This window comes from Hydra viridissima, unplaced genomic scaffold, assembly GCF_058129835.1.
Source record: "Hydra viridissima isolate aposymbiotic clone 2 unplaced genomic scaffold, HvirCarnegie_v1 scaffold_11, whole genome shotgun sequence".
In the NCBI taxonomy this organism is placed as follows: Eukaryota; Metazoa; Cnidaria; class Hydrozoa; order Anthoathecata; family Hydridae; genus Hydra; species Hydra viridissima.
The window spans coordinates 818619-843822 of record NW_028324310.1 but is presented as its reverse complement, the minus strand read 5'-3'; the positions used below and the strand labels follow the sequence as shown (position 1 = coordinate 843822).

At 28.6% G+C, this 25204-nt stretch overlaps 2 protein-coding genes and 3 pseudogenes across 4 annotated transcripts; 4 read left to right on the top strand and 1 right to left on the bottom strand.

The window, feature by feature from the left end:
* Positions 1–3214: 3214 nt before the first annotated feature.
* On the top strand, positions 3215–9015 carry LOC149881570 (uncharacterized; annotated as a pseudogene). Its single transcript, XR_016445173.1, has 7 exons — positions 3215–3304; positions 4458–4577; positions 4720–4918; positions 7138–7349; positions 7621–7757; positions 7890–8003; positions 8850–9015. The product of XR_016445173.1 is annotated as an uncharacterized LOC149881570 (transcript).
* Positions 4925–7106, top strand: LOC149881571 (uncharacterized; annotated as a pseudogene).
* A 3550-nt stretch (positions 9016–12565) lies between the features above and the next one.
* On the bottom strand, positions 12566–21731 carry LOC149881567 (BOS complex subunit TMEM147-like). The gene is made up of 5 exons (XM_090067203.1): positions 21487–21731; positions 21057–21298; positions 13202–13317; positions 12911–13032; positions 12566–12827 (listed from the first exon to the last, which is right to left on the bottom strand). Exons 1-5 carry the CDS (start codon positions 21561–21563, stop codon positions 12698–12700), a joined length of 687 nt encoding a protein of 228 aa, XP_089923329.1. The 5' UTR covers positions 21564–21731; the 3' UTR covers positions 12566–12697.
* Positions 13457–15691, top strand: LOC149881569 (uncharacterized). The gene has a single exon (XM_090067202.1). It carries the CDS (start codon positions 13962–13964, stop codon positions 14820–14822), a length of 861 nt encoding a protein of 286 aa, XP_089923328.1. The 5' UTR covers positions 13457–13961; the 3' UTR covers positions 14823–15691.
* On the top strand, positions 16933–18923 carry LOC149881568 (uncharacterized; annotated as a pseudogene). Its single transcript, XR_016445122.1, has 2 exons — positions 16933–17374; positions 17574–18923. The product of XR_016445122.1 is annotated as an uncharacterized LOC149881568 (transcript).
* Positions 21732–25204: the final 3473 nt, after the last annotated feature.

Here is a 25204-nt window from a genome sequence, read left to right as displayed (position 1 = left end):
TCTTCTTGTAATTAATTTCACTTTTCAAAATTCTTTTTTTTTCTTTGGAAATTAATTTCACATTTCGAAATTCTGTTTTTTCTTTCGAAATTAATATCAGTTTTCGAAATACACTATTTTTTTTCTTTGGAATTTAATTTCACATTTCGAAATTCTGTTTTTTCTTTTGAAATTAATTTCAGTTTTCGAAGTGCAATTTTTTATTTCGAAATTAATTTCACATTTCGAAATTCTTTTTTTATTTCCGAAATTATTTTGGCTAGTTAAATTATTTTCATAAGTTTTTATAGATTTCGAAAAAAAAAGTAGTATTTCGATACCGTTTTAATCAAAAATTTTCGAAATTTGCAATTTCGATAACGAACCCTATTTTTAACATTTCCGAAATATGGCTGCTCATGCGTTTTATTAGTATCTCTTCAATAGCAACCTAAGAAAAGTTTTATTTTACTAAAAGATTGCTCCATTTCATATGGATTTAAATCAACGGGGAATTCCATTACATGATTTAGACGCTCAAAAGTCCCTGAATTTGATGTTGAAGGTAACTTACATATTACCACTTTTTCATCCATTTCATAGGGAAATTTAGTTCTTTATAGGAAAGTATTTCTTCCAGTTTTAAGTATTGAATATCATTTAATTGAATATCAACGCTGAAGTTTTCATCCTATGCTGGATTTACTTGCTTAAAATTCATAACGCAATAATTAAAATATGTTGAGAAAGTTTCTCCATCTAACGGAATACACGTTTTTTAAGCTGGCTTTTTTTCAATTTAAGCAGGAAGAAGGCCGTGTTTTATTAACACACAGTTTAACTAAAACATAATAATTTGACTTTTTTTCACCACACTAAATCTTATCCTCTGAGGATATATCCATTTATTTTTCCAAAACCTTATGTTAATTTTTGCATAAACAAAGTTTTCTTCACTAGATGAAAAACACATTTGCTCATTCTCAGAACTGGAGCCGTCTACAGCTTCTTCTTTGTTTTTCTTCCTGGGATTATTTTTGTGTTCTTTGTACACAAAAAAAAAAAGAAAAGAATTTCTTATTAGCAATCGATCTTCTTTTGTCCTTTTTTTTTTGAGTCTTTTTTTTCCCTGCTGCAAGATATTGTTCTAAAAAGGAAAAAAAATAAAAAAGTAAAAACAAAAGAAATTAGCATACTTATGAAGTTTGATGCTAAATTAAACACTATATTCATTGGTAATTAAATTATTACATTTGCACAAAATGCAACAATCCTAACTTTAGATTTGAACAGATTGATCAAATAAGAAAAAGCACATTTCAAAGTTTAATACAATGTTATAATTTTTAACGCAGATTAAAGAAACAAAAGTAGAAAAATAAAACAAGGAAACATCGAATATTTACTTACCAATAACAGATTTTTTCTTTTATCGTTCAGCTTACATGAAAATCACTTTTCAGTGATTTTCTTGGAAGCTGAACAATAATTTTCGTGGAAGCTGAAGTCACTCTACACTGACTCCTAGCGGCCAGATGAAAAATTAAGAAAGATTAGTCTGGTCTGGCAGCACACAGATGGCATAGCATTTCAGTTTGTCCCATGGTATAACTGTCCCAAGGTACGACACTCTCGCCTATTCCATTTTGTCAAAATTGCATTTTTATTTCGAACAAAAATTTTATCTCAAGTATTTGATTTTAGTAAAAAAATTACGACTCGAAGATATCAGGAGGATTCGTTTGATTAGCTTTAAGAGGACATGTAGTTAACTCCAATGAATAATTATAATACGGTATAATGTATGCTGTATCAAATATTAATAATCATTAGAAGTATACACTAATAATACTATTTTCGAGTTGTAGTAAATGAAGTTAAAGTTGGTGAACAACTTTAAGACATGTGTAACAACATTGTTGTCATTTACATATTTGCCCATTTGCCCATTACCCGTTTTAACTTTTATTCACCCAGTGTACCTAGTATTTCTTATAATTAATATGGTTACTTATTACAATTTATAATTGATTATAATTATTGTAATTACCAGAACCCCACGTAAAATTAATAGTTAATAGCAACTGCATGAGAAACCAAATAATAGCTAATGTTAATTCGACTCAACATAGGAGGTCTGGGCCATAACATTTATATTACTGTATTACTATCGGAAAATAAAAAATGTACTTAGAATCATCTCACGTCTTGATTTTAAAATATTCCTCTTCAGGTACTCAGGTTTTATTATGATTCAAAATATTATTAAAGTTTTTCGTAATGAAAATTTCAGATGCAGCCATAACTATCGAGATAATATTAGAATCTACCTGCACCAACCTCTTCCCAAGTTCTTTCTGTATGAAACTTTGAATCTTCAAACATTTAGAAAAGTAGGCTATTTAAAAAATCCGCGTTTTTTGACTTTAAAAATGATTTCATTGCAAGTTTGCTTCTTGTATACCGCTCAGAAGTTTCAACTCTCCTTATTTTTTGACTATGATTTCATTGCAAGTTTGCTTCTTGTATACCGCTCAGAAGTTTCAACTCTCCTTATTGCATTTGGAAAATATTTTTGTTTTTTTCAACTCTTGGTTGAAGTCAGGGCAAATTTTTGCTAGTTTTATGAATGACTTACGTTGAAGTTAAATAAAATTTCATTTTTATAAACCATATTCAAGTCAGAATAAGAATTTTTATTGCTAAACTAATAACTAAAAGCCCACTCACAAATTTATGGAATGTCTTTCAAATTAAAGAATCTATCTTACCGTGAATTTTAAGATCAAGAAAACATCAAAAGCTTTTGTTTTGTTTTTTTGTTTTTGTTTTTGTTTTTTGTGTTTGGTTCGCCTGGTGAACTTTCATACAATGTCTTGCCAACTTATGGTGACATTTTGAAGTTTTGTGTGTGGAATAAAAAATAAGCTAAAAATTCAATGCAGCACTACACTGTAAAAAATGTCACGCCAAGTTCTTAAATGTCCCATCAAAGTGTTCAAATTTCACGCCACTTTTTAATCTTAACAAAGAAATGCTCTAAGTCGCGCGATTTATTACAATTTACAAGCAATTATAAATGTCAAGGAGAGTATAACTGTTTAAATGTCACGTCATACTAATAAATTTCGCGCCACGGGCTAAATGTCGCGTGACTAATAAAACATACAACTGTCCGCAGCGAAAAAAAGAAATATCACACCAATTAATTTTTCGTGGTAATTCTGTGACTAAAATGTCTAAAATAATTAAAATTTCATATTTATCAATATTATGCCAGTGGTTTTGGCTGTAGATGATAATTTGTTCACGCTTAAATCTAAAGGTAAATATTTCCTTGCAACGAGTTGTATTTTTTATTATATCACCATTAATACAATGTTTAAAAAACTAGCTAAAAATACACTCTACATAAATTGTCATAACTTATGTTATTAAAATGAGTTAATAATACATCTGATATAAGTATTTTCAATGATGCATTAAGAATACCTATTCTTAATTTATAATCGCTATTCTTAATACAATACTCAGTATTTAAAGCTCATTTTACCATGTTATACACTATGATAATGATTATCTTTACACAATTCCATTGTGTAAATTGCTATTATTCGCAATTGGACTGCCAATCGATTATTTACAATTATTATTATTGTTTAAATTACTTTATCAGACTATTTGTGTTATATAGTGTCAGTGTTCCGACCTGGCCTCACAAGCTTTTACAGAAATAGAATTTTTAATAAGTCATGAGGGTTCAAATAACAAACAAATACGAAATTTTTTGTTGCACTAAAATGTTTACTCTTATTGCGCTAAAAGTAAATGGTTTATTGAAATAAAATCTGAAAAGATGAATTTCTATATAAATTATTCTAGAGTTTGTTCTGATAAATTTATTACAGGTTTAGTATTTTATTTTTATTTAAGATTATCTAAAACTAATCAGTAAACTTTACAGTTTTCATAATTTTACATTTACAATTGACAGAAATGAATTGATTGAAAACACAGCTGCATTTTAAATCAATCATTGGATCAATTGTTTTCTGTTAAACTTTTTTTACAGACAAGGTTATTCACAAGTAGTTTAAACTAATCAAGTCAAGACCCAATAATAATAGTTACAATGATAATACTTTTAGATATACATTGTTACTGTTGCAAACATGTTTTTTTAATTTTATAATATTAATTTCACTTTCAATATAATATTTTCAAAATGTGTGACAATAGTCACAACTGTGACAAAGTAAAATTGTAAAAGTTTGTAAAGTAAACTTATAAAATGTGCTTAAAGTACAATTTGTAAAATAATATCTATTAGATAATCTAATTACAATTTTTATACTAATATTGTATTCTATGCCTAACAATACCACTATCTAATGTTGTGTAGTTTAACTTAGTTAATAGAATTGTCATAGTTTAACCAATGTATGCTTAAAATATACGAAAATAGTATTTTGTTGTAGTGTCCTCAAAGATAAATCTATCTTCAGACCAATTTGATTTAATGTTTTCTGATATGGTCTTAGAAGATGAGATGTTAGTGGCTCTTCCTAATCCATGTGAAATTGTTGTCAAGGCTATTGGTAAAATTACACACATATATATAACCATGTTAATTTGTTATATTTTTTTATATTCTTTGTTTTTCTTATGAATTAAGTCAATATGTTCTTTTTTTGTCTTATATTTGATATATTAATTCTATTTCATCTTTTTCAAAATCAGACCTACTATTGCAAAGAAAACCATACAAACCTAGATTTATGGAAATGTTGAATTCAATCCCAGTTAATAGCCAAAAATGTTTGGGGGATGATCCTTGTACAAGTAGTTGCTCACCACAATCTCCTTTTTTTTTCATCCACAGAGTATGAATATCCAAGCTCCTGTACAGTCTTCACTCTCTCTAGAAATTGGAGTAAAGGTATGTTGTTGTGGTTTTAAGTCTGTAAATAATGTTCGTATGGATAGACATTTAGGTATGAGTTCACTTTGTAAAATTTTCTGTAAAGTTTGTAATGGATCTTTTAAATCATCAAGAGGAATTTTAAGGCACCTTTGCAAAAAAGTAGAAAATACAGTTGTACTTTTTCAGACCATAAGAATAGACTCCAAGATAAAGAAAGAGCATTTTCATACTTTTGACAAGTATTTTACACAAGTGGATATCCTTAGTAATAAGTATCGAAGAGAAAAATTGTTAAATGATTTGTTTGACATTTTGAAAATAAATGAAGTTTTATTTGGTGGTGGCAAAGGTTACTATTTTTCACTATTTGGTATTATTAGTTTCCTTTTGCAAATTGATGAGTTTGTACAACTTTTAAGTAGGAAAGATGCTGAAGGAAATTATCGAACGGATTTCTCTACCCACAAGCCATTAGAATTTTCTCTAAGCTTATATTGTGACGATATAGAATTAGCTAACCCTATTGGAAAACACAGAAAATTTCATAAACTAACAATTTTCTATGTTCAATTTCATTCCTTGCCATCATATATGCGTTCTATGTTAATATCAGTTTTTCCACTTGCAGTTGTTCCTGTAAAGTTATTTAAGCCTAATAAAAAAAGGGCTTATTTTCAGTACTTAGAAAATTTTATTACTTCCTGTAATCTCTTGAAAAATGGTGTGACTTTTAATTCAACAATTGGTTGTGTAAAACTATTTTTAAAATTTGTTATATATTTGGGAGATACATTAGCTTCAAATCATATTTGTGGGTTTAAAACCAGCTTTGCACCAAATGTATTTAGATGTTGTCATACATGTCTCACCACAAATATACAAATGTCATCAATTTACAAAGAAGACATGTGTATGTATGTACTCAAGCAAACCACCAGCAACAGTCAATCTTAACACCATATCTTAGATCTTAAGAGTGTGGCAAGTAAAAAAGCTAAACTCTATTGGTCAAGATTTTATGGCATAAATTATGAGAGTGCACTTTTATTAATCACCGCTTTTGATATTATTGAAAACACACCACATGATCCCATGCACATTTTACTAGAAGGACTAGTGCCCCATGAACTATGTCTTCTGCTGCAATTACATATTTGTGAAAAACATATATACTCATTAGCTGCACTTAATAGTTTTATTATCCAGCTTCCTTATTCATACTCTGAAGCCAGAGATAAGTCTAATATTTGTCCAACTTCCTTTGATATTTCAGGCTCTCAAACATCTGCTCAAATTTTGATTCTTGCTCTTATCATTTCGCTTTTTATTGGACAATACAGCGATTCCAATGATCCTCATTACATTAATTTTCTTGATCTTTTGGAAATTCTTCAACTTACTTTGTCACTGATAACTACATATAGAACTGTTTTGGATTTACAAACTCTTATTGAAAAGCATAACAAATCATTTGCTTTACTGTGGCCAAATAATCTGATACCAAAACACCATTTTTTACTTCATTTTGTTGGACAAATGCATCGATTTGGTCCACTAAAAAATCAATTTTGCATGACTTTTGAAGCAAAGCACAACAAAGTAAAAAGTGTACGTTGGTACAACTTTAAAAACATTGCCAAATCAGTTTGTCAACATCTTCGGTGGAACACAATTTCAAACTTCCTTGATGATAATGGTCAACTGATTCCTTATCCTTTTACGGCCAAAACTCAACATTTTAAAAAAAGAATTGTGATTGGTTCAATTGTATACCAAGTTGGTGATATTATTTCAACAGTTAATGATTCTTATCAACTTTACAAGATCACTGACCTTCAATCTAATTGCGTAAAAGTTTGTATCATGACAATTAACAGCTATATACCTCATAAACTTGCTTTTCATGTTAGAAGTACTAATATATTTAAATCAATTACTTTAGAAAATCTCCAAATTCCGTGGCCATTGACAAAATTTACTGTAGACGGCACAATATTAGTTGTGCCTAGGTCAAAACATTGTCTCAAACTTTCTTAGTTACAACGAATATTTTGTATATGAATATATTTTGTATATTAGTTGCTATTTTTACAAAGAAAAACTTGTGGTTTAGTTATTTTGTTCATTTATATATAAGCGTTTAAATGCATGTAGAATATATACTTGCTAAAATGTCATCTAAGCATTAGAAATGTGTATTCTGTTTATATATTTATATATATTTTTATTATTAGTTACCTATCTTTTCAATGGAATGCAGCAGTTATTTAAACGGTTTGGTGCCTTGCCGTAAACACACTTTAAAAGATATCTGTAATGAATTGGCACATCACCTTGAAGGGTGTCTTCCCGAGGGAACGCCTTCATTAAGAAAAAAATATTATCATCGTGTTATTGTACTTTTGAACAGTCTTTTCCAGACTGTACTTTTGGAGAAGAGGGTGCAGTAAGTTTGAGTTATACCACTTATATATTATTATCCTATTTTAAAATTTTCATTAACACATCGGTGAAATAATTCACACAAAAATAAATTATAAAAACCAATAAATAGTTCACAGCATTAATTCTATTAGATGTTTAATTAAGCACAACATAGGTTATTACTCCAAATAAAGGTAAAATAATAATTATTTTTTTAATGTTCAGGTGTATGTAACACATCCATTTGTTACACAAAGCTAGATAATATTCAAATAATAAATTTTGTTTTTCAGGGTGGAGTTGTAAAACCTGTGTCGAATGTAATTCGGAAGCGACGCAAGCGTCGTTTAAAAAGTTTGATAGATGTAAAAAATGCTAACAGAATAACGTTTCAGGAATAAATGATAGCTCATTTGATGAAGATATGCAGGTGATACCCATAAAACCTTTTTCAAAAGAAATGTTTTTTATCAATATTTTTTTAATTAAAATTTACCTAAAATATACAGTAAGAATTTAATAAGGTTTAATTTCAAAATAATCCAATTTTTTTGCATGTTAGTTTGCTTTGGTACAAAAAGTTCCTGATATTGATCACATACGTCGTTTAGTTAGGAATATGCACTGTTCTTTGCCATATTCAGAACACAAAGAGCACCTGTTCCATCCAGAAATTGTAAGCAAATAGTACTTATATTAATGACACATTGACTATAATATGGATATATGATTCGCTTTTTGTTAAAAGGGTGCAATTCGAAAAATTTATCAAAATCAATATGAACACATGAACCCATATATATATATATATATATATATATATATATATATATATATATATATATATATATATATATATATATATATATATATATATACAGTGGTGGCCAAAAGTCTTGGAACAACATATTTTATGTTCTGATAAATTTTTATACTAAAAATAATAAACGATAACAGTAAAATAAATAAAAAAATAAATAAGTTCTAAGTATTTATATTCTAAGTTATTATATTCTAAGTATCTAATATTTTTAGTATAAAATTTATCATAACATAAAATATGTTGTTCCAAGACTTTTGGCCACCACTGTGTATATATATATATATATATATATATATATATATATATATATATATATATATATATATATATATATATATATATATATATGCCGTCCCTCCCATCCCCTATGGGGGAGATCGGAGTTAGTTTGAACTTTCAATTGTGAATATGTGACCAAAGCACAAATATTTTTTTTATTAATATGATTTATTATAATATGTGTTTCATGAATAAAACTAGTATGAACCTTTAAAATTTGATTTATTATTTTCATTCAATTGGTTTACTTTTTTCTTTAAACTTTTGTTTAAAGGGCGATTTTTTATGAAATGGAAGATTTAACATTAAAATTTTTTTTCAGAAAATTTTATGAGTATGAAGAGTTTTTCATTTCTTTAATAAATTTGTGTTTTGTGCACTTTTAACAAAATGTTCTTTATGTGGTTGCAACTTTTTTAGATCATGGACGAATTTGAAAGAATGAACATAGTTACCAAAGAAGCAGCATTAGATAGGCTATTGCAAGTTGTTCAAAAGTTGTATCCCGGTATAGATATTCCATCTGCCCTAATACAATTTCATAAGAACACTACCAGAAGAGGGGTGTTGTGTCCAATTGTTATTGCTAGTGTAAGTTTAACGAAAAGTTGTTTCTTTTTTTATTTTTAATTTGATATTGCTTTTTGTAATGTATGTTATTAAGGTAACTTAATTTTCTTTTTAAAAAATTTTTAGGCTGCAGAAAGTTTCTTTTCCTGGGCCGCAACTTTTTTTAGGAGAAAACGTAACAATTGTTGACAAAGGGAAAGTAATAGCAATGAGTCATCGGCATAATGATTCACTACATGTGCTTCAACTTATCGCGTACTATTATATCATGGACCTCTCGTACCCAAGATCGTTTGGAGGAGTTTCGGGACTGTTGCAGCATTATGTCTTGCAAATACCATTTGCTTGTACTAATAAGCTTTGGCTAAAAAAATGCAAAGTCTTGTGAAAAGTGTTGTGGTATCTTTAAATTTTGAAACTGTGCAACTCTTCAAATAAAAACATTAGGAAATTTCAAAATTAAATATTTATGTTTATATTTGATGATGGTTTCTTTTTAAAAAAATGAAATATAATTTCTATTACTTTTTTGGTCTTTTAATTCATTTTATTTATGTAAAGTGTGCCATTAATTCAATTTATTTATTATGTTGAGACATTAGTAAATTAAATTAGTCTCGCGATTTTTAAAATTAAGTATGGCGTGACATTTAAATTTTTTATTTGTCACGGCGCATCTAAAACACTATCGGGTCGCATGTCACCAAGCCCGATTTAACGCGCCTCACTTAATTTCTCTTAATGTGGCGCGTTAAATCGGGCTTGGTGACATGCGACCCAATAGTGTTTTAGATTTCCTGTGACAAATAAAAAATTTAAATGTCACGCCATATTTAATTGATAAAAGTCGCGTGACTACTTTAATTATAAATGTCACGCCAAACTTATTATCTAAAAGTCGTGTGACAGTTTAATTCCTTAATGTCGCGCGTTAAATCGGGCTTCGCGACATGGCAATTTTATTAGACAATTTGCCGTGACATTTTTTACAGTGTATAGAACCAACGTTTTCAGAGAATATTGTAATTTTTTCATTAACAATTGAGAAAATTTGGATAAGAGCGATTGAGAAGATTTGGATTATTCCGATAGTATCTCATTGTCGAATTTAACAGCTCTTGCATTTTCACTATGAAACTTTTACATGAAACTGTTTAAACCTTCAAGAAACTTTTACATGAAAATTTTGAAACCTTCAAAGCACGACAAGGACAACAAAAATATAAAGAAAAGCTAAGGTAGTGCAAAAAGAAAAAGATAATTGTAGCTTTTGATGTTGTAACATGCAAGCGTGAGTTCATTAAATGTTATTGTGGTATGGCTCGCCAAGTGTCTGTCGGTGAACAAAACTTTCGAATTGATCAAAGAACAATACGGCTGATGTTTATTAACAGTAAAGTTGGCTAAGAAAGTCGTTGCCAATTTTTTACCTGCCTTATTAAAATATCTTAAAAAATTTCTTTTTACGGACGATCCAAACTAATGTACACATTAAAAGTAAAGATAAAGTAGATTTTTATACCTCAAGGTATGTAAAAAAGAGTGCAGAGGATAAAAAAAAAGGATAGAAAGTACATATCTTATCTGCAGAAAAAATATGTTAATATAGAATGACGCTAGTAAAATTTGGCATTATAATGAAATCCCTCTTAACTCATTTTAAAATAATTTTCCATAATGCAGTTTACGCTAAAAAAGTTTAGCGTGTTAATATTAGGCGATCTATGAGATCAGGGTAAAGAAAATCGTTTTTGACTGACACATTCAAGACACATTCACTTCGTCGCTGTACGCGTTGCTATGAACATATTTTTTACTTATCATTTTAAATTAAGAATTTATCAAGAATATATATATATATATATATATATATATATATATATATATATATATATATATATATATATATATATATATATATATATATTTGCAGACTAAAGTTGCCCCTTTAAATACACTTACCTATAAAAAATTGAATATCTTCATTAGTTCTAAATCTTCACCATATAAGGATAGAGTGGCGGATTTTTCTCATGAATATCAGTGTCATGTTAACATATTGTCTCGCTAAATCATACTTACATTTTCCTGCTACTGCTGTAATAATCAACACTGGGCAGTTAAAGGCATAGTGTTAAATCAACATACTTGCAAAAAAATAATTGTAAAGATGCTTTACAAAAAGCATTTTTGAAAAGACAAATTTTTCCAATTTTACTTATATCACTCAGAAGATAAACCAGGTTTAGAACAATCCCATAAAAGGTGAGGATCTATCTAAACTTGGTTAGATAGATACTCACCTTTATGGAAGTAAATAGTTATCAACGAATTTGATTAAAAAAAGCAAAAAGCTGTCATGACTAATACATTTTAGAGAAACAGTTTGTTCTATTGACGTTAGTTGCAATCAAGTTCCATATTTAAAGTAGTTAATAGAGGGTGTTCCCGGGAACTCACACCCACCTTTTCTCTTTAAATTATTTATCTTAAAGAGAAAAACTTTTTTCTTAATAATCAAAACGGTTTTTTCTCTATAAATTCGTAATGATTTGTAATTGTCAGTGATCCGGAAGTGTACAACACTAAAACCACGTGTTTTTTACAAGTAAAAAATTATTTTTAGCGGTGTATTCTTACTTATAAGCCCATCTTCAAAGTTTATACTTTTGTACTAGCGGTATATTCTTACTTATAAGCCCATCTTCAAAGTTTATACTTTTGTACTAAGTGGACAATGGTATGAAAATCAAATACAAATGCAAAATCGCATTAAGTTATCTAAAGATCATTAAAAAAAATTACTTTTCAAAAAAGTTAGACTCGTATTGTATGATTGAGATATCCAAAACTTTAGGTGAAAATATTTTTAATGGTGACCACGTGTAATGTTTAAGTGTAATGTCGGAGATCGTGATGAAAGAAGAACATGCGCGAACTAACTTAGTTGTGGATTAAATTTTAATTTTATCTATGTAGGTTACATAAACAAACAAAAAAAAATTATTCCACCCCTCTAACTTTACCTGCATATAAGTAACAATTAGTGATGCTTCGAACATGACTTTTTAAATATAATAAAAGGGCCAACAGTAAATAGAAAAACCCATATCCGGTGCATCAGTAGCAGAAATTACAACCGGACGTGTTGAAAACTTGAAAGTGGCTTTTTGATAGAAAAAGATGTTCAACTAAATAAACAAACTGAGAGCTCAGATTTCATTGAGAGAAAGGTTTTCCAATCGCGATTCAAAGGTATTCCAAAATTTGGTTGAAGCGCATTAAGAACATGACTTCGAACATGACTTTTTAAATATAATAAAAGGGCCAACAGTAGATAGAAAAACCCATATCCGGTGCATCAGTAGCAGCAATTACAACCGGACGTGTTGAAAACTTGAAAGTGGCTTTTTGATAGAAAAAGATGTTCAACTAAATAAACAAACTGAGAGCTCAGATTTCATTGAGAAAGGTTTTCCAATCGTGATTCAAAGATATTCCAAAATTTGGTTGAAGCGCATTAAGAATTAGAGCTACATACCTATTTGCTTAAATAAGAGCCTTGCTCAAAATTGCACCATTTTTTTTACATCTGTAAATACCACAAATAAAATGACATATAATCATAGACTATGGTAACTTTAAAAACATTATGATGAAGCAAACGTTCGATTTAATCTTTAATCATTTTTGCGATGCTAGTGTACATTAAGGTTCTTTGTCAGACCAACATACATTTGTAACGTTACAAAAGCTAGTCCACACGTGTATGCTGCTTTAAAGGATAATAGACTCCAAGAACTCAAACCAAACATGAGAGAGGCAATTCTAAAGGAAAGAGTTATAAATATCCAAAAATAGAAATTAAAATTTATATCACAAGACATGCATATTAATCTTATCAAACTCACTCAAGAATAAAAGGTCGATAAGAACATAGCAGCAACAAAATAATCACAATCGGAATATATGTTTTCTGGAGATCTTTGCGTGCTCGAAGCCATATTAAAGCAGCAATAGTCAAATGTAAAACCTGAAAAAAATATATATAAATGAATATAAAGAAAATTGTTGTAAAATAAAAAAAAAAAGAAAGAAAAAGCCAATTAAGAAATTCAAAAAATGTTTTTTTTACATTTTTTTAAGCAACTATTTCAAAGAAAAAACCCATATAGCAAATTTAGGCAAAAAGAAGTTTATACCAAACTAATGTTTGCATCCAAACTACTTCTAGTATGAACCCAATCAAACTCTATTGCGCGAGCACCAAACCATAGCGGTAACAATTTTGTCATACAAAACTCTGAGCTTGCCCATCCTGTAAAAAATAAATATGCTTCATCTGTATAAGCCAATTTGGTGTAGCTAAGGTGGTCTATTTAATGTGTCCTCTGAGACTAATGTGTGTCAAAACAAATGAACCCGTCATTTCGAAAAGGGCACAAGTCACATTTTTTTTTGAATTTCACTTTTTTGAGCCATTTTATTTATTGAAGTGTTTTACATATTTCATTTGAAAAAGGAGCATTGCCATATACCACAAGTCAACTTTTAAGGCAAATGAAAATTAGAGTCTGTTTGAAAATGGCACCAGTCCTGGACTTATGCCGCTTTCACGTGAAACGAAGCGCAACTATCAAATGTAACATCACTTTATCAGTTACAAAAATGGAGAATCGCGAGCTTGCCGAAAATGCTTATAAATCTAGAAAAAGAGTGTCTGGTATAACAAACAGTGAAAAATATAAACATGCTAAAATAAAAAAAGCTAAAATTGCTGGAGAAGCTCATAAAAACCACAAAGGGAATGATGTGCCACCAAGAGATATAGGAGCTTCTTGCAGGTTAGTTTTCCTATCTTGTTATTTTGTTTATTGGCTCATGATTTTTTACCACCAATAATTAGCAGTTAATGTTTACCTTAAGGTAATAGTATAGTTCTTATATTATTACCTCAAGATAATGTTTATTGTTTTCTTTGTTTATAGACGCAATTCAAAATGCATGGAGCTTATATCTGAAGATGCTATGAAAAGTACTATACAGTTTGTTAACAAATTTGATAGCAAAAACGCCCTAGACACATATTTGCAGTCATTAATTGAAAAAAAGGATATACAGAGAAAACGTCCTAGATCTGAAGAACCTAAGAAAAAAGAATTTACCTTTATTTATCACAGTAAGATAAATGGTGTTAGAAAAAAAGTGTGCAAGAAAGCTTTTTGCAGTATGCATGGAATTTCAATGAAACAAGTTAGACGTTTATGTGTTTTCTTAAAAAGAAATGAGCAGCCCATAGATCACAGAGGTAAATCTGAGGGATCACGAAGCAACGCATTGCCTGGTGATACATTAATTAAAATACAAGAGCATATTGAGTCATTTCCTGTTAAACATATGCACTACTATAATAAAGATGCATCATCTTATTATTTAGATGAAAAACTCAATGTGAAAATTATGCACACATATGAACAAAAATATCCAGATTATCCTGTTAAATATAAATTTTACTTAAAATACTTCCAGGAAAATTTTAGCTTATCATTTGGTAGAAAGCAAATTGATGTCTGTGGACTGTGTGAAGAGTTAAAGATTAAACTAAAAAATCCACACATTAATGAAAATGCAAAAAGAGTCTATCAAGCAGATATTGAGATCCATAAAAGACAAGCAAAGGTCCCAATGAAGTATGTACTTTTGTACTGGATTATATTAAAAAATATATTGGGAATGATGCCAAAGAACTGCACCTATTTTCAGATGGTTGTGCTGGCCAAAATCGGAATCATGCCATGGTCCGGGTTCTTTTATCACTGGTAGCTGAACTAGGTAGCAATATAAATGAGATCCAATATTACATACCCAAACGAGGTCACTCATTCCTGCCAAATGATAGAATGTTTGGGACAGCGAAAAGACATATTCGAAAAAATGACAGGATTTACACACCAACTGAGTATGAAAATCTTATAGCTGGGGCTAACGGAAACTTTGAAATAAGAAGGCTTAAAACTGAAGATATTATTGACATAAAAAAATGGTGGCCGAACCATTATAAGAAACTAGTGCTATCTGTGGATTCCTATGGCAAAGGAATACCCAAGGACAAAAAAGTAACTTTTGGTATTTCTAAAGTGTCACATTTTACCTTCTCTAAAACCACACCTGGTCTAGTGACAACACGTGAATCCATAGATTGCTTAGTCAGTCATGATTTCCAGCTCTTACAAAGGATGGGTACCAAGCCATCCTTACCATCAAGTAATACTCCTGCATATGCTGGGAAAGTGCCAATCAATGAAAAAAAAAATATCAGATTTGAAAAAAATAGAAAAATATATTCCATATTCAATAGTAGAGTATCAAAACTTCTATACAGAAGTTTTTGCATGGCCAACAACTTTAACAAACAATGAATATCAAGAAATAAAAGAGAAAATCAAAGAAATATCAAGAAATAAAAAAGTTTTGTAAGCACCGTAGACTTTTTTGATAAGAAACATATTTTTGTTGATCCTGAAAAGTTTTAATTAACGGACTTGTGTCCTTTTCGAAATGTTGAGTTCAAATGTTTTAAGCTATATGCTAACTTACTTTTATTTCATAAACTCATTTCTAAATTTTTTTAAAACCTTTTTTCAGACAGGAAATTATTTATCTTTTCATTTTATGACTTTTCCATAAAATTTCTTGCAATATGCTGAAAAACTGAAATCTGCTGAAATAAATTTTCTTTCAAACATAAAAATTACAAGCTCCAAATGTACTTAAAACTGGTCAAAATCTTTTTCTACTCAAAATTAACTCTGTAATGATGCGTTGAAAGACGATTTATTTGTAAAAGTAATAATTCCCCTGGCCTGCTTTTTAAGAAAAAATGTCTTTTATTCTTCTTATTACAGAATAATTGTTAAAATGCGATGAAAGACAAAGATTGAAAAAATCTGGATACTTATCAAAATGTTTGGTAGTATACTAGCTATTCGATAACTTCTTTATTTTCTATTGCTCATTTCAAAATGAAGTAAACAAACTTAACATTCAGAAATTTTTTATGTATTCATAAAATTGATCATGATGCTGATATTAACATAGCTCTGTAACATGATAAATAATAATAATAATAATAATAATAATAATAATAATAATAATAATAATAATAATAATAATAATACTAATACTAATAATAATAACAATAATAACAATAATACTAATAATAATAATAATAATAAAAATAATAATAATAATAATAATAATAATAATAATAATAATAATAATAATAATAATAATACTAATACTAATAATAATAACAATAATAACAATAATACTAATAATAATAATAATAATAAAAATAATAATAATAATAATAATAATAATAATAATAATAATAATAATAATAATAATAATAATAATAATAAGTAATTTTTAATATAAAAGCTTTAGGCTCAATTCTCATAATAATTGTAAATGTAGTGTTAAAAAAATGACCAAGTTTAAAAAGTAAATGACCAAGTTATAGTAAAAATAGAATCAAAAGAACTTTTTATTGGATTTTTTTATTTATAGCTTAAATAACACATCAAATATTTTAATGTATTAATAATAAGAATTCATATGAATATATTTGAAGACCTCAGTGGAAAAACCAGCAATGTCACATTTTTGAAACTTTTGAGAAACTATTATTTTTCAAGCAAGCATATCTTATTTCATCTTTTATTTTAATTACCAAGTGAAAAAACTAGTCTACTCATTAAAAAAGAGGATAAAACTAAACATGACCAAATGGAACAATCGGTGATGTCAAGGGTTACATTTGGAATAACCTGCGTTGTCCAAAGTTTTTATAGTTTACAAAACCACGTGATTCCTTAATACCTCAAGTATTGGTTGAAAAAAAAGCTGCGGAAAAAAGTAAACAAAAATCAAAATGGCTTGTAATGAGAGTCCGGTGGTTACAGAAAAATCAAGGAAAAGAAAGATTAATATTAATTCCAAAAATAGAAAAAAAATACACAATTTATCAAGCCACATTATTGGGGCAGACTGTAATTGTATTCGACTTGTATGTTTTAAAAATATTAGCAGTGAGGAAAGGAACAAACTAATTAAGAACTTTAATGAATATTCATCTAAAAATAATCAGGACGTGTACTTATCCACACTAATAAAAATCCAAAACATTAACAGAAGAAGACCACGACAGAATGCAGATAAAACTTACTTACACAATTTTTCATATTCTTATTGTGTAAGGGTGCAAAGAGCACAATCAGCTATCCAAGTTCCAATCTGCATTAAAGCTATGATGTCTTTTTTCGGAATTACAAAAGCTAGGATCAAATCAATAAGGAAATCAGTTGCTACAACTGGTTAGTAAATAGTTAAAGAAGTTATTTATAATATTTTAAGTTATGAACTAAACTATATATATATATATATATATATATATATATATATATATATATATATATATATATATATATATATATATATATATATATATATATATATATATATATATATATATATATTTGTGTATATGAATATTATGTCATTTTGTTCTTTTAGGTCGCCCTCCAATCGATGGTAGAGGCAAGCATAAAAATTGGCCACACAAAATAACTGAAAGTGACAGTGAAGCTATCCAAAAACATATATCTGCTTTCAGAGGAAGGTCATCTCATTATGCTATTGGAAAAACTAAAAAAATTTACTTATCTGAAGATCTAAATGTCTCTAAAATGTTTGAACTATTCAAACATGCTTACCCAACTGTTAAATTAGGATATGAAACATACAGAGTAGTTTTTAATAATAAATTTAGTAATGGGTTTGGCTTTCCACGAAAAGACACTTGTTTAGCTTGTGATGAGTTAATTGTAAATATAAAACACACTGACCAAGAGCTTTTAAATGCAGTTGGTCAAGATATTATCAAACTTAATAAAAAAAAAAAAGATCTTGAAACAGAGCATGATTTTCACACAAAAAAAGCTGCTGTATTTTATAACAGAAAGTCAGATGAAAAAAAACGAGCAAAAAACTCAGACACGTTTGAAGCTATTGCTTTTGATTTTCAGAAGAATTTACCCTTGCCTAATAAATCAACTAACGATGTGTATTACCGAAGACAGCTTAAATTTTTTTCATTTAATATATACATCCTATCCAGTGATGAGGTATTTCTTTATACATACCATGAAACAACAGGAAAAAAGGGAGCTGATGATGTTTGCTCTATGCTTTATCATTTTATCATTAATCATCTTTCTGACACAGTCCTTGAATTACATTTTTTTTGCGATGGATGTGCAGGACAAAACAAAAATTACACTGTGTTTCATTTTTTGCATTGGATGGTTCACTTTCAAAAATGTTTTAAATGTATTAAAGTGTCATTTCCTATACGAGGTCAATCCTATATGGAATGCGATCGTGACATGGCAAATGTTAATATAAAGGCTAATGTTGAAATTCCTGAGGATTGGCGTCAGATTCTTAAGAATTGCAGAAAAAAACCTTCACCTTTTAATGTTGTAAATTTTTTCAATGTAAATTTTTTCAGATTTTCTGATTACTTGAAGCAATATTATAAGTGCGCATGTCCAATAAAAACTTGACCAGTCAGAGAACCTGTCATTCAAGATATACACCCTGCACTGCTTCTCTTTTGTAACAACTGGAATGGCAATATTGAAAATACTGCTTTGGTAAAACGTAGACAAAATAGTCAAACAGAAACTGCACTCAATCAGTTTAATATGTATTCCTCAGTTCTACCAATAAGTACTGCCAAGTATAATGACTTACAAGTTCTGAAGCGTCTATGTAAACCTGATAATCAGTTTTTTTGATAATCTTGTTACTTCAAACACAGAAGCACAAGATTCGGTATCAGAAGATTCAGATACTGATTAGAAAAATATATTTTAATTATGGTTATGTTTCTCACTAATTTCATGTTGGTCTCATTAATTTCATGTATAGTAATGTTTCTGATTAATTTGTGTTAAAATTTATGTTTTAATTAGTTTGACTTTGTTAGATAAAAAAAATCTATCGCTCCACAATAGATGTTAACAAAATGTAATAACTTCCCATAGACGTTTCAGCAGGATAACAAAAAAAAATTAGCTAAAGAAACAGCAGGGTCAACTGTCTTTTGAGGCCCCTTACATCATTAAGAGCCCATTTTTAAGATATTGTTTTGTTTTTAAACAAAAAAGAAGGGCTAAAAATAGTAATTACGCCACTTAAAAATTCCAAGGAAAAAGTCAGTGATGTCCATTCATTGATAATGAACTTTAGTTTCCGAAAAAAACATTGAAAAAATATCTATTTTTTATTTTTTAAGAAATAATCTGATATAAATATAGTTAATCTATATATATATATATATATATATATATATATATATATATATATATATATATATATATATATAAAACTAAAAAGCAGTGTATAAATTAAATTTTAAAGAACGTTTTGAGCTTTAAAAATTGATTATCTCAAAATAAGAAAAATGTGACAATGCTGGTTTTTCCACTGAGGTCTTCATTTGTTTAATTTAAAACATGCTAAATACAGACTATTATTTCCCTCCAAAATATTTTAAATAGTGACACATGCCAAGCTTTTTTTTTTTTTCACAATATTTTTGTGAAGATATAACATATAAGAACTTGAGTTCTGTGAATCACGGTGGATAATTTTATGTTGAGTTTAAAGATGGAAACAAATCTGTTAATAGCAATAATAAAAATAGAAAACGAAGGATTACACTAACTAGTTAATGTCAATTATGAATTTGCTAGGTCTCATGTTTGATTGGGACAGTATAAACCAACAAGACTTGAGTTTAACAAATTAATTACTGTTTTCACATCAAACATGCTCTATTTGTTATACATTTAATATATTCTTGATCTTTAAATATTTTTAAAATGGTAAATCACACATTAGTCTTTTGTATAGTCATAATAATTGCTAATTATTTGCACATCAAAGTTTACTGTTTGATAATTTTCAATGATTTATTCTTTTTATTTAAAAAAAGAAATTTAATTCTGCACAAAATTTTAAAGATTGATTTAAATTTTATAATGAAAAACTTTTTAGGTAAATAAAATGTTTCATTTTTTAAATGTATCTATACAATCAGTGATTGGAATGTTTGAAACCACTTTACTATAAAATATAAACTGGAAAAAATGAGAATAAAATGTCTTAGTAATATGTCATATATCTATTTTTCTATCTTTTTTCTGGTTTTCGAATGCATTTTGTATTCTTCTGTTTTTCATTTATGCTCTTTCTTAAAAATTTTAAGGTTGTCTAAAATAAAAATACTGTTTCAAAAAAAAAAAGAGTTAACAACACCTGAAAAAGAGCTGTAGTTATTTTTCTTTTGACACAAATTTATTTTTAAAAAGTTAAAGGTATAACTAATTTGTATGTTTGTAGTATACACTTTTATTAAATCAACTTTGATTTCTAGGCTATCTTTAGTATATATAAAACATACAATTCAATTTCATGCCCATATTGTTGTTAGCCAAACAGATTAATTCAGAGTTGGCTAAGCATATGAGCAAATTCAAGCTTAAAAACATCTTTAGCTAGTTAAACTTGACACAATAACAAATTACAAACCTATGAGGTTATAATTTATTAAAGTGCACGACTTGTATCTGACTACTGTATTTGACATCATCAACAAACTTTAAACTAAAGATCACCTATTAGTTCATTATTTGTTGATAATGTGAAATTATTGATACTACTAGTTATATCATGGCCATCCCTGAATTAAATAATTTGTATTTGACTGACTGATTTTAAGCAAAATAATATCTATAAAACCTCAAACTTAGCTTATTCTATGAGAAAAATGATTGTTAAAACATATTTCTTAAGCATGAACAGTGCCTAAAAAATTTTGCTGTTAAAATATGGTCAAACTAACTGAGAAAAATATGATAAAGTAATCTGAAATTACCTGTTAGTACATCTAATATAATACAAATAATAATTGAAAAAATTTATTTTCACCTAATCCTGATACCAGAACTTTCAATTCACCAGTTCCAGGTATTTTATTCATAAGTAAATGCAGTCCAAGTAAATCACTGAGATCAATAGTAGATTTCATGAATTCTCCAAGAAGGTCAGCTTGCTGAGGCGCATTATCATTTAGAGGAAAAAAGGTTGCAAGAATAAGCATCTTACACATTTGTGTAACAATGTATGTTAAAATTGATTTTCCTAAGTGCCATATGGTGTGATAATCAGCTCTAAAATTAAAGTTAGTTGTTGACAAGATATGCAGTTCTTAATACCATTTTTATTTACACCTATGTTAAATAAGTCAAAAAATGTCTTGTTAAATTTAAACTGATATGTTGGTGTTACACAAGTAAAAAATGATGCTGTATGTATAAAATAGAAAGTTAAAGTGAATAGTACAATAAACTTAACTTACAGGCCTGAGCTTTTATATAACAATAAGTGAGGTCCAATGCTGAGAGCAACGCAGTTCCCAAAATGAAAAAGAGTCATTTTTCTGTTTGCTATATATCTCCTTTTTTATTTATCAGTAGGCTATATAATATAAATATTATAATGGCATAGGATCATTATATGTTGAAATTTTAGTCACAGAGTAACGTCCCCGAAGGAGTGCAATGCGATTTCGGTGAATAGAAATCGCAGTCGGAAAGTAAAGACGTAATATAAAAATTTATTCATCCACTATAAATTTTCGTACAAGGTGATCAAACCAAGTGTAGACAATTTTTTAAAGTTAGCTATTTAACTCTTACAGCATTTCAATTTATATTTTTGTGTTTAAATAAAACTTGACACTTTTTAATATTTACAAAAAATAGTTCGCAATGGAAAGAATAAGTTCGACAGTTTCAGAGCTAATTTGAAAAAACGCCATATAAAATCTTAAAAAATCTCAGAAAAACTGAATTTGTTCTTCCAAAGGTTAGAACCACCCCAAATAAAAAAAAACAGAATACTCAGCCTCATCAAACGATATTCAAGATTGGTGCGATGTTAAAATGACAGAATTATGGTGAAAGTATTTTATGGTCTCCCTCTTCAATAGATTTGAATCCAATGGATTTTGTTACTTAGAGTATTTTGTAAAGCAACTCATGTTCATCCTGTCACCAAAATCCTCGCTGAAAGCTAAATTAAGGCATTGCTGGGGAAAAATTTCAGTAGAAACCATCCGTGCTTCATGTAAAATATGGTTTCTAAGAGATTAAGGCGAATGGTAAAACCTAAAGGACGTTACATCAAAAAATATTTTGTCATTTATGGTTGTATAGCTATATACTTTATTTGTGCAAAAATGTAATCAGGTTTCCTTAATTTTGCGAAGTTCTCCATTCCTTAATAAAAGAGGAATGGAGAAAAATGTGCTGAGATTTGGAGTTTCTTTAACTGCCTCAGAGTAAATCATGGAAAATAAGTAACCACGGAAGCACTTGCTGATAGCGGAAGCACCTTGCGAAATGATACCTGCTGATAGCGAATCTATTATTCAACAACAGGTTGAAAAAGTGACAGAGGAATTTGTAGCAACAGTTCTCTGGGATTCGCAAGAGCTAAAAGCCTTTTTTAAGGTAGGATACCATTGATTGTCTATAATTAAAATACTTTATTCGCCTTTACATTTGTTAGATTTTGACAGCTTAGCAATTAAACCGAAGATAGTATGATCATTTTTTCGATGAAAAACATTTGATGCATTCAGAACTACAGATTTTCACGTGCAAGGAAAATAATCAAAAATGCATTTAGTATACCGAAATACTAATTTAGTATTTTCCCATTTTGCATATGTAATAGTTTAAAATTTTTGAACCCAAAAATTGACCAAATTAAGTAATTTTTTTGACAAAAACAACGATTTAAATCCACTTGTTGACAAATTAAAAATTAAGAGTTTGTATCTTATGAAACTTTTCAATTCATTTGTATAATTTTAACAACCAATTATCTCATTAATAATTTTCCAATAACTCATTTCAATTTCCATTTCACAAAAGCAAAAATTTTTTTTATCCAAAAGTTTTTTCTTACATTCTTCTTCTTCATTTTCTCGATCAAAACTTTCAGCAAAAACTTTTTTGTTTATGCTATGAAATTTAGCCTCTCTTTGGTTCTAAAGATGACACATGTGCTGCAATCAGCAATAAACAAGTTTTGAAAAAAATTTAGCCTCTCTTTGGTTCTAAAGATGACACATGTGGCTGCAATCATCAATAAACAAGTTTTGAAAAAAATTTAGCCTCTCTTTAGTTCTAAAGATGACACATGTGCTGCAATCAGCAATAAACAAGTTTTGAAAAAAATTTAGCCTCTCTTTGGTTCTAAAGATGACACATGTGGCTGCAATCATCAATAAACAAGTTTTGAAAAAATTAACAGCAGACTTATTCTTAACAGTGCAAAAATTCTCTCAACAAGATCCTCTCAAATTCCGTGAATAGGATGTCAAATTCAAAATCTGGATGCTCAAGTAAAATTAAAGTCAAAAAGCAAACTATTGGTCTTGTAATGCAAAAAAAATGTTTTTGGTCACATTGTCTTACATTTATTTTTTGTAAATCAAAAGCTGTATGAATTTTTTTTTTTTTTTTTTTCTTTCATTGATTATCAAGTAATCACATTTTCATTATGCTATATTACTTTTCAGCTAACAAATAGAACGATTTTAGTCACGATTACATTGTTATGCGTCAATTTGATGCAAAAATAGTATTTGGCCTGAGGTGAATATGCTCCAGAAAAAATAAATAATCCGAGAAAAAAAAATGATTAAAAAATTAGCCGACCATTCAAAAACATTTTTGATGTTTTCTGACAACCATCTTGTCATCTTGTGCGTGGGGTTATTATTATGTTGGAAAAAAAAAGGATTTAATGTTTTACTGTTGAGCATTTGAGAGCAGCTTTTGTTCGAAAATCTCTTTGTAAATATATTGGTTTACTTCTTCGTCAATAATGGCTACACAAGAGGCAGCTATACAACCTTACGCAATCACGGAAACCCCTACCTGTTTAGCTTAAGCTCTCTGCCTGGCTTGCAAACATTTTTAACAGTTCGTGTTAATAGCTGAATATCAAAACATTCTTTGATATTTCTGCAATAAAATGTTCAATAAATATTGTTAAAAAAATATTGCTAATATTCGTTGCAGAAATCTTCGGGTATACTTTGACTTTTCGAACTATTTTTCCGATAGGGTTATGTTTCCGATAGGGTTATGTTTCCGATAGGGTTATGTTTCCGATAGGGTTATGTTTCCGATAGGGTTATGTTTCCGATAGGGTTATGTTTCTGATAGGGTTATGTTTCCGATAGGGTTATGTTTCTGATAGGGTTATGTTTCCGATAGGGTTATGTTTCCGATTTAATAGCTGTCTAATTATGTCACCCTTAATTTAATAACTGTCGTTGACTTTTGCTGCATACTAAGACAGTTCTACAATATTATTCAATGATAGAATCAATTGTTGATCGCAGTTCGGAAACTATTTTAACAACTTCAGGTTCTCTTCAATTACCTTGATGTAATTTTATAATGATGTTTTATTCTTCTAAGTTGTCTATTTAGTTCGAGACATTTTTTAGGATATCAACCTATAAACAATAAGTTTGAGTGCAAATACAATTTATGAGATATTCACAATGTTTCCAGATTTTGAATAACTACAATTCATTTGTCATCCATTTGGTGTAAAACCAAATTGGAATAAAGCGAAAATATTTTTTGCACCAAATTAGTGCATGGCGAATATCATTAGGATTAAAATAAAGTTTATGCGCTTTGTTTGCCAAAAGCTTGGATGTGTTTTAAAGAAGATATCTAAATTTTAATAAATAAATGAAGAAAAGGTTAATTGTTAGGCTTTTTATTTTAAAAAGTAAGAAAAAAACTAAAGTTTTACACTAACAATTTTTTTTTTATAAATAACGTATAAGGATATGAAATGCTATTACGTTAGGTTTAACTATCAACTGCTACACTGACCCTTTGGGTACAAACTCCAGCGTTTCCCCTTGCTTTGGGTTTATGTAAATTACGATCTTTGAATGCTGTTGTTTTTCTAATTAACTCCAAAGAGACATTACTTAGAGAATATCTTAAAAGAGGGAGGGTTACTTTAGGCTGAGAAGG

Coding starts and splice junctions, on each gene's coding strand:
- LOC149881569 (XM_090067202.1), top strand. CDS start 13,962: ATGTTTATTGTTTTCTTTGTTTATAGACGCAATTCAAAATGCATGGAG.
- LOC149881567 (XM_090067203.1), bottom strand. CDS start 21,563: ATGACTCTTTTTCATTTTGGGAACTGCGTTGCTCTCAGCATTGGACCT. Junction 21,299..21,486: donor TTATATAAAAGCTCAGGCCT/GTAAGTTAAGTT, acceptor CTTTAATTTTAG/AGCTGATTATCACACCATAT. Junction 13,318..21,056: donor AGTTCTGGTATCAGGATTAG/GTGAAAATAAAT, acceptor TATTTTTTACAG/GATGGGCAAGCTCAGAGTTT.